The following is a 10386-nucleotide window of genomic DNA, read 5'->3' on the forward strand; positions in this document are numbered from 1 at the left end:
TCAAGGGACCTGGAATAGCCAAAACCATAAAAAAATAACAAAATTGGAGGTTGCACACTTCCTGATTTCCAAACTTACTACAAAGCTACAGTGATCAAAACAGTGTGGCACTGACATAGAAACAGACATATATAGACCAATGGAAAAGAAGAAAACCCTAGCATATGTGGTCACATGATTTTCAATAAGGATGCCAAGACCATTCAATGAGCAAAGGGCAGTCTTTTCCACAAATGGTGGTGTGAAAACTGGATATCCCCATGCAAAAGAATGAAACTGGATCCTTACCTTACCGCATATACAAAATCAATTCAAACTTGATCAAGGATCTAAATATAAGAACTAAAACTGTACAATTCCTAGAAGAAAATTTAGGGGAAGAACTTCATTGGATTGGGCAACGATTTGTTGGATATGACACCAAAATGACAGGCAACAAAAGTAAAAACAGATACACTGGCCTACATCAAAATCTAAAACTGCATCAACATGGAGAAACACAATCAATAGAGTGAAATGAGAGAAAACACCTGCAGATCCTCTCCACTAAGGGTCCAATATCTAGAATATACACAGAACTCCTAGAACCCCACGACAGAAGAGCAGACAGCCCTATTTTAAAAGGGGCAAAGAACTTAAATAGACATTTCTCCAAAGAAGGTTTACAAAAGAGCAACAAACACATGAAATGATGCTCAACATCAGTACAATGGCAGTTGCCAGGGGTTGGGTGTACTGGGTAATGGGGAGTTGCTTAATGGGTGTATAGTTTCAGTTTTGCAAGATGAATGAGCTCCGGAGATTGGCTGCATTAACAAGGTGAATCTACTTAACACTACTGAACTATATACTTAAAAATGCTTCAGATTGTATGCTTTACATTATGTGTATTTTACCACAAATAAAAATTAAAATATATAGTTACTAATAAAGGTATCAGAAGTTTCAAAGTGGATCACAGACCTAGATGAAAGTTAAAACTATAAAGTTTTTAGATGAAAACAGGAATAAATTTCTGTAAGTTTGGATTAGGCAGTGGTTTTCTTAGATGCACCCAAGGGAAAAAGAGATAAACTGGAATTCATCAAAATAATTGTGCTTCAAAAGACAGCATCAGGAGAGGGAAGACAGATCACCTTTGGGAGAAAATATCTGCCAATCATTTGTCTTTAAGGAACTTGTATACACAATACATAAAGACTTCTTATAACACAATAATAAAAAGACAACTCAATTGAAAAATGGACAAAGGACTTTCATAGACATTTCTTCAAAGATATACAGAAGGCCAGTAAGCACATGAAAACGTGCTCAACATCAGTAGCCATTAGGGAAGTGCCTGTCAAAATCCCAGATAGCAGGTCACACCTAGTAGAATGTTTATAATCAAATAGATGAAAAACAACTGTTGCTGATGTGGACAAATCGAAATCCTCGTGTTGCTGGTGGGAACGTAAAATGGTGTAGTCGCTGCGGAAAAGTTTGGCAGTTCATCAAAATGTTAAACTGGAGTTGTTTATACCATTATTAGGTATATACCTTGGAGAAATGAAACATCCATGCAAAACTTGTTCACAAATGTTCATAGCATCACTCTTAATAGCCCCAAAGTGCAAACAGTTCGAAGAATGGTTACATAAAATGTGGTTTATCTATACTATGGAGTTAGTATTCAACAACAAAAAGGAATGGACAGATGCTACATATGGATGAACCTTGAAAACACGGTAAGTAAAAGAAGCCATTCACAAAAGGCCACATATAATTCCATTTTTATGACATGTTCTTAACGTGCAAATCTATAGACACACAAAGTGTATTAATGGTTGCTGGGAACTGGGGGGCAAGGAGGGATGGGGGTAACTGCTAATGGGTATGGGGCTTCCCTTGAGAATGTTCTGGAATTAGATAGTGGTGATGGTTGCACAAACTTGTGACTATACTAAAAGAAGCAAAACTGAACTGTATGCTTTAAGTGTGAATCTTGTGGAATGTGAATTTCTCCAAATGAAGCTCTCAGTACAGCTATTGCTAAAAACTGAGGGTTCTATAAAATAATTTTAGAGTTTCTTATCAAAGTTCTTTTAGTAAGTTCTTTTAGTAAAAGTTGGAGCACTTAAATAAGTATACAGGAGTTACTGGGGGAGAAACAAAAACAACCCATCATTTTCCCTTTCCCAGTGAGAAGTCGTACACACACACACACACACACACACACACACACACACACCACGAGACCCCAGTGACACTCTGCCACAAGGATCGGTGTGCAATTCTCACTTTAGGTGAACCTTTAGAAAAGCAGTTGAGCTACAGAACACCTCGAACCGCTTGAACTCCAAAGAACCATGGCTGTATGAAGAAGCATCGCTTCTTCATTATTCTTCAGTACTGAAGAGAGATGAAACTTGTATTCATATTTGATTCTCAACTGTATTAAGTGATCAGAATAAAAGTACTGTGATTCTAAACTTTTTCAAGCATTTCCTGGTTTTCACTCCTGCTTTGTCTATGAACATCTATTGTTTCAGTTTGCTCTGAATCCTTTCCTTTTGGGATAAGGCCCATCAGACATCCAATGTGATTCTGTTGGGGTTTACCCATTACAGTGCATAATACCCAAGCCTGGCCAACATCATGGGGCCTCTTCCCTTTTCCCACAAGGACTGGTCTAATTAAAGGGCAGGTGGTCCAGGGAAGATAACAGTTCTTTTGTAGGATTTGATTAGTGGACCCTAGAAAAGGAGGTTAGCTCTCTTCTTTTTGGATCACAGATCTTAAGGATGTGTACTTTTGGCTGCCTGGCCTCTTTCCCCTTATGTAGAGACAGGACCAGCCCAAAAATGAAGCCGGAAACAGAGAAAAACAGTCACAAGATGGAGGCCAGGAACCCCGGCAATAAAATCAGACATTTGCATCCACCTATGCCTATTATATGATAATATTAAAGTTTGAGGTTGTTACTCTAGTGAATTAGTGCAAATGAAGCATTTCTTCTCCAAGGACTCAAACACAATTTATTTTAGAACTAAAGAGGACAGGCTGACTAAAAGAAAGTTTTTTAAAATTTTTTATTGTTATGTTACTCACCATACATTACATCATTAGTTTTGGATGTAGTGTTCCATGATTCCTCGTTTGTGCATAACACCCAGTGCTCCGTTCAGTACGTGCCCTCCTTAATACCCATCACCAGGCTAACCCACCCCCCACCCCCCTCCCCTCTAGAACCCTCAGTTTGTTTCTCAGAGCCCATCGTCTCTCATGGTTGGTCTCCCCCTCCGATGTCCCCCCCTTCATTCTTCCCCTCCTGCTAAACTTTCCCAATAGACGTTTTCTCCCCTGACTGCATGTTATCAATTTTCAGTCCCGTCAGTGGCCTTCATAATATTCACAAAGGATGTACAAACTGTGTCATTTGGTTGCAGAGTCAAGTTGGAAAATAACAATCTTTTCACTTTTTGAGCTTTCTAACAATTCTCAAAACACAGTATGATGCTCCCAGCTCATAGCTGTTAAGTTAAATTTTTCTTCCAAAAGTAACTTAGAGCAAGAGAATCATTTAGTTTATACATATCCAAAAACAGAACTCATCCATTTTCTCCAGTGTTCATGGAGGGGAAAACTGGCCCATCCCACCAGATGTAGCAAAAAGTCTGTCTCCTATTTGGGCTTCTCTGTTGTAAGTGACCAGAGAAACCCTGTTGTTTTCACTTTGGTTTCAGCATACTAGGTTCAATACCCTTTTCTTCCTCGGAATCTGGATCTGGCATCCAACTGAAAATAAATGTACAATTAAATCAGTTTTGTACAACATAATTAAACACAGCTTTGGTAAAGGTCTCACTACATGACAGAAGTAAACCAGTTTCCAGTACAGTCAAAAGGCAAATGTCAGTGCTATCAAGAAAAAAAATAATAAAGATGGCATTAAAAAGAAAAGTTCCATTTAAGGTCCCAGTAAGGATTTTCTTCTCAAGTAGAATCCAAGTTACATTTATTTTTTTCTCTGAACTATACTCAATATGCGTTGTTCTAGCAAACTTAACTTTTTAATTAAGTTTTGTTTGGGTTAATATTCAAATGTATTTGAAATCTTTAAATATTAAAAAACACTGAGCTATGTGGTAACTAATAATCTTTAAAGTACCTACTCACAGATGACTGCATGTTCTTTGACTTAAACCTCACGGTGCAGCCTCTTTTAAGGGTGGTGAGGTGGAGGGTTTTAAAGTCAGTAAATAAAGCAGATTTGCACCTTGGAGGACTAACAGTGAATGAGTCTTGGACAAAGGCTGTAAGAATCTCTTAATCTGCTCAGAAGTTCCCTAGATGGCTCTGTCCAGTGTCAAAGTATAAGTAATAGGTAAATAATACTATCTAAAACCTTTTTTTCTGAATGATCTCACTGCAACCTATCTGTAATTATTAGGTCATTCCATATTTAGTTAGCTAATTTTTAGCATAAGCTTCTCAAAAGCTTTAACCTCTTACCATTGATCTTTTACATTCAAAAAATGAGTATTTCAGAGCTTTGCAGTTTCCTTCCTTCAGACACTGTCGAGGGGATTTTCCTTCCTAGGACACAGAAAACAGTGTAAATACCTGGCAGATTTCCTCTCAAAGCACAAAATCACTATCCTTTTGAAAGCAGTGCTTGTTGGGGACAAAAAATTTAAAAAGTAAATTAGATGAGAAAATATTTTGTAATTCATTTTGACTGTTGATGATTAGGGAGAACAGGATAGAATAAAAAGATGTATCAAGTAATTCTGGAGCACTTTAAAGGGTACCCTTGCGTTCTTAAAAACACTAGTGTCCATGGGATACTTTTCTTTAAAATGTTTATACAAAAATCTTGAAACCGGTATTTTTAGCTCCTTACGGGTAAGAAAGAGAAAGAGTAAAGGTGAAAGTAGTAATGGGATTTCGTCAGTGGTTTTAAATTTTTTTATACTTCAGAATTCCTCAAGACAGAAGAAAGTAGTGTGTGTGTGAGAAGCAGAGAGAGTATGCGTGTATGTGTACACATGCACGTGTGCATATGAGAAATCAGGCCTGCTGCAGTGGGAAACGGGACGGTTTGTTCTGGAAGGTCCTATCAAGTGGCTTTAAAAAGCCTCCAGTTATATCCTTTTAATGCAAGCCATTTTACCTCCAACACATCTCTGTACTTTCCGACCCCAACACCCCCCATTAGTCAAGTTCTCTAGTCTGAGAAGCACAACCGAGTGGAACTGGAAGAAGAAAGGGAGATGTGACCAGAACTTACATATATTTGCGAGAGAAGATCTGCCTGGGCCTGATGTGGAATGAACTCCTCTTTAAGCAGTGAAAGTTCAAAAGGAGGTTAAGAAGAAAAGTGGACTAAGCCGTTCCCTTTCTGCTAAGGGAGGACACTGCTACAGGAACACTCACAGGAGAAATGCTTATTTCTGATTCTTAAATAATAAGACTTTTAAACTATAACTTAAAAATTAGACTTGACAAAGTAACAACAGCAAAACTAGGTAAGAGCTAAAATTTAGTTACTGTTTTCAAGGTAAGTATGGAATAAACATTTTAATACTACCTCTTCATGATCTTAAAATATTTTGAAGAAATACACTGCTGAATATATAACGTTAACACAACAGCAGTATGTTGAAACATGGAAGCATCTACAAATAATATACTCCACAATTCAGAAAGGCAAAATTAAAATTGAATTGCAGCAAAATTTCTTTTTGGATGCCCGATCCTGCTAAGTTGCCTATTCACTAAACCCTCGAGGACTAACTTATTTAAAAAAACAAAAAACAAAAACAAAACTCAGAATGGTCCTAGATCAGTTAAAGGGAGGTTAAAAAATAAATAAATCTTAGATACTCCTGCCTAGACAGGGCTTTATTTTTTTTTATTGTTATTTTTTCCTGCCTAGACCAGGCTTTTAAAACCAGGTAGCAAAGAAGGTCTATGTGTACAAATGCTGCTTGGCAGTGTGGGCACATCACAAAGCAGAGAGGAGTGCTGGGGAGGCGGGGAGGGAGAGACAGGGGCAGGTGCTAAAGGGGTCTGGTTCCCAGGAGTGCAAAGATATAAAACAACATCTGGAAAAAGTAGTCTGAACTTAAGTGTTCTGAATTACCGGAGGTTTAATGAGATCAAACTGTGATATGCAATTTGTGAAGGAAAAAGAATCAAAACCACAACATTATTTTCATTAAAGAGATAAAACCAAAAGTGCTTGGCAGTATAAATGAAAATGATGAAGCCTTCCTACTCAAGGTGAGTTTCAGTGTAAAATGGGTCAAGCAATTTTGTCTGAAAATAAAAATGACCCTGTTCAGTGTTAATTTTAAAAGCTCACCAGCCAGAATTAGGTGCCCTAAAATCAGAACATTTTTAGTGTGGTACTGAACACCAGATGTTAATAAGGAACCTAGAATACTTGCTACTTAAAGAGAAACATCTGGTGCATTCATCATGCACCAGGAAAAACGTAACCCCAATTTCACCTGCTTTTCAGGTGATTTCCCTTCAAGCAGATTGTGACACCTCAACGCCACCACTGCAACCACTCCTCCAAACCTTTATTTTGCAAGTGCCAGTCACGCTTCTAGTTTTTACCTGTGAAAAACACCCCAGGGTACCACATCTGTGGCATTCCTGATCCTCTGGAATCTTGCCACTTTGTAGTCTGTCTGCTTAGGTTCTTGATTTTAATGGTCACCTACCATTAAAGTGAATCTCAAAAGTGAATCAGAACAGAGTAGCAAGCTTCCTCGCACTATGTTCCTCCCCAAAACTCTGTCATGAGATGTTGCTGATGGGATGTGTGTTGCCCACATGAACAATGTGAGGGCAGGTGAGAGTAAATAAAACTATACAAAAGACTAGAACTATAAAGTGATGCTTCCCCAAACTGTATCTAAGATGCCATCTTTTTTGTAAGTTTTCACGCCATACTGCCACCTGCCTATGGGAAGATCCTGCTACATACACCAAATCTAAGAGCGATAGGTTAATTCATCCTCCTTCACCTCCATGCCAAATGGCAGACTGCTAGCTGTCCCTTAACCTTTAACTCTTCCTTTCTAGTGGGCATATGGCTGGGCTAGATTTCCCAGACACCCTCGCAACTAGGTGTGGTCATGTGACTAAGTTCCAGCCAATGGAATATGTGAGGAACTGAAATGTAAAACTTCTGGGTTGGTCCTTAAAGGCAAGTGGCTGTCTTCCTTCCTCACTTCACACCATGATGTCTTAGGCAATCTTATCTCCCATCACAGCACCTAAAACCACAAGATCAACAGTGTCTGGGTCTACGGAAGGCCAAGAGGAGCTGTCCAGGCCCTACTTATAAGCACACACAGAACAAAAGAGAGAATTTTCTGTCTGGTTTAAGGCAATGTTATTGTGGGTTTCTGTAATATGTACCTGAACCTATATCCCAACCAATACACTCCCAGGCTTATTTGCCTTCTGAGGTCAAGATTAGCGATTCCCAAACATGGCTGTGTCCAAGAATCAAAATGGGATACTTTTATGGGGGCGGGGGTACTGGAATCTATACTTTTAAGCTCTCTGCCCCCATCTCCAGGTAATTCTGATGAAGTCAGAAGATCTGGGAGCTTACTAATGGAGGCAAAAGGAGATAACCTGTGATTGAGGTTTCTTGGGCACAGTTTCAATCTTTTTGATCCTCCAGGAGTCATAAAATCCTAAGAAGTCTATCCAAGAGTTGCCTTTTGAATCTGCTTGTTCCTTGCTTCTCCTCTTGAGCCCCACTGGGGTAGACATCCTTATCATCATTACCCTGAGCTTCTCCAAGGCCCTACAGTTCCTTGACTATCTTCCATTGCAGCACCTATTTTGAATTCCTCCCTAGAGGGAGGTCAGGCAGCTCTTCCGGTGGGTTAAAGATTGGCAAGGAGAGACTACAGCATCCATCTGCCAAAAGATCAGATTAATTTCTTTTTACAAGGAGCTAAATCTTAGATAAATGAAGTGGCCATACAGGGCAGAGACCTCAGCAGAATGTCCCTTGGTCTTCAGAGTCCCTAGGAGGGGAGTGGTAGGCTGCCAGTGACACCATCTGAGGAGATAGGATATTGTCCTGCATCTGCAAAACTCAAATGTTTTGCCTCAGTACTGCCCTTTTATACTCCACCTGAAGTCAGGGTGAATTTTAACACAAACTGTAAACACTCCCATTTAAGGTACTTTTTATATTTATATTTTATATTTTATATGTATTTTATAATTTTATATAATATATATTTTTAAATATATATTTATATATATTATATTTTATAAATATGTTCTCCTAAATGACCAACATCAATAAGGCCACACATTCAACTGGGTAAAGCAAAGTCTGTGCTGTGTGTCCTGGTCATTATCTTGCCCAGTTTTCTAGCTTTCCAGAGATCTAATTTCCATGCAGGAGGGAATGTATCCGAATCATCTGTGTGTCCCGAATTAGAGCTTGGCACTTAAAATGTTTGCTAAATAAATCATTACAAAAAAGGAACTTGGTATCCTTCTTGCCCTCGGTATCCTCCTCCATTTCTAGAGTTTCTCTCCTCAGTCCCACTGTGTACTTTATTCTCTTGCTTGCTCATCTCCATGGCCTTCCTGATGGTGAATGTCAGGATAAATCCGGGGCCCCCACTCTAACACACAAGGGCCTTTACACATGACAACCTTCTTCTCAAGCCTTCTGTCATATTCCCTATCCCCCCGGCCCAACAGGGCACTGGCTCCTCCTGGTCACATCTCCCTGACTTGCCCATGCTGTTCTTGTTCTTGAGCTTCTCCCCTCAACCACCACATTCTCCACTCTTACTTGATAACCTACTACTCAACCTTTAAGACTCAGATGAAATGTCACCTCCTCTGTGAGAAGTTTCCAAATTCCCAAGCAAAAAAGTTGCTCTCCACTGGGCTCCCACAGCATTTTGTACCTAAATCTAATCATCAAACATGTATTTACTAAATGCTTACACAACCCGTACTGTGGGAATTTAGCCCCTTACATGTCTGTCCTTCCCATCAGACTGAGCTCATGTAGGATAGTGACTGTAACCAACTCATCTTAGTATCACCAAGGCCTAGCTAGCATCATGCCTGCCACTTCCCAGGCATTACTAAGAGCTGACTGAATACTTGCACCAGTGAAGCAGCAGATTGGAAACAGCCCTGCACAGGGAGGCGTGAAGACAAGGCCCCTCAGTTTCCTCATCTGTGTGAGAGAGGGACTAGAGAACCTCTTAAATTCGTAACAACTCAAGTTTTATGACAAACGGGGCGGCCAGTCTGGCTGACTGCTACAATCAGTGAACCAAACGTAAATCATGAATCAGTAGAAACACTGAGCTAGCATTACGATGATGTCCATTTTGGGCTAGTTGTCTTTCCTTTGAAGTAAGAGCAAACTTCTGAAATTACATCTCCAAATGCAAAAAATAAGTGCACACAACTGCCCCCTCATCAGGCTTCTGTAATTGGAAAAGGCACTTGGGCGTTTCAGTTGGGCGCTAAGCTAGAATCCAGGTCCCCAGTCAGCTTTGGACCTTACTGCTTGCCCCTCTGCACTCAGATTGAGAAGACGTGGTTGTAGTGAGGGGACTGTATAGTGCAAGCAAGAGACAAAACAGTGGGGGGGGGAAAATGGAGCTGATACGTTTACAACTTATCCAAGAATGTATATAACTCCGACTCAGAAACAAATTCAAACGAAGAGAAAGTAAATAGAGTATATATTCAGCCACAACTGAACGGAAAAAGGAGAAACTACTAGTCAATACAGTGTTCCAGGTTTATGTAATTCTCTGATAATTTAGAGTCACATTTTCTAGCACCCAAGAAACCGGCCTTATTCTCCTTTATAGCTCCAGAACCTAGCAGAGTAGCAGGCAACATTTAATAAAGGTTTCTTGAATCGAAATGGTTTATCTTTACAAAAACCCAAAGGGGAGGTTTCGTTATCCCCAATTTAACACTGGAGGGAGCTGAAACTCCGACAGCTTATTTGCCCAAGTTCATTAAACTGAGTCACGTCTCCTGACAGCCACCGTAGGCTGGGCGGGAGAAGTCCGCCGGGCCCTGCCTCCCCGGTTCCGGCGTCTCATTACCCCCGGGCGCCCAGCCGCGCTACCTGGAGCACACAGTCCGACTGCAGCAGACATGCGCCCAGGTCCTCCTTCACGCCCGCGCACGCGCCGCCCTCCGGCTTGTCCTCGTAATACCGGGGCATGACTCTGCCTCCCGACCCAGCGGCCGAGACCCGCTTCCGTGCACAACGGCTGCAACCCTGCTGGGGCGCAAGCGACACGCCCGGACGACAGGAATCGGAAGCCCGCAGCAACAACTTCCGGCTAGCCCCCGGAAAACTACAGGGCC

At 40.6% G+C, this 10386-nt stretch overlaps 1 protein-coding gene across 1 annotated transcript; it reads right to left on the bottom strand.

The window, feature by feature from the left end:
- Positions 1–3246: 3246 nt before the first annotated feature.
- Positions 3247–10339, bottom strand: COA5 (cytochrome c oxidase assembly factor 5). Its single transcript, XM_025868982.2, has 3 exons — positions 10142–10339; positions 4495–4578; positions 3247–3777 (listed from the first exon to the last, which is right to left on the bottom strand). The coding sequence occupies exons 1-3, from the start codon at positions 10238–10240 to the stop codon at positions 3736–3738; spliced, it is 225 nt and encodes a 74-aa protein (XP_025724767.1). The 5' UTR covers positions 10241–10339; the 3' UTR covers positions 3247–3735.
- Positions 10340–10386: the final 47 nt, after the last annotated feature.

This window comes from Callorhinus ursinus, unplaced genomic scaffold, assembly GCF_003265705.2.
Source record: "Callorhinus ursinus isolate GAN/ISIS: 27379988/994484 unplaced genomic scaffold, GSC_fseal_2.0 scaffold10, whole genome shotgun sequence".
Lineage (NCBI taxonomy): Eukaryota > Metazoa > Chordata > Mammalia > Carnivora > Otariidae > Callorhinus > Callorhinus ursinus.

Coding starts and splice junctions, on each gene's coding strand:
- COA5 (XM_025868982.2), bottom strand. CDS start 10,240: ATGCCCCGGTATTACGAGGACAAGCCGGAGGGCGGCGCGTGCGCGGGC. Junction 4,579..10,141: donor AGTCGGACTGTGTGCTCCAG/GTAGCGCGGCTG, acceptor TCTGTGTCCTAG/GAAGGAAAATCCCCTCGACA. Junction 3,778..4,494: donor TTGAATGTAAAAGATCAATG/GTAAGAGGTTAA, acceptor ATTTATTTTCAG/TTGGATGCCAGATCCAGATT.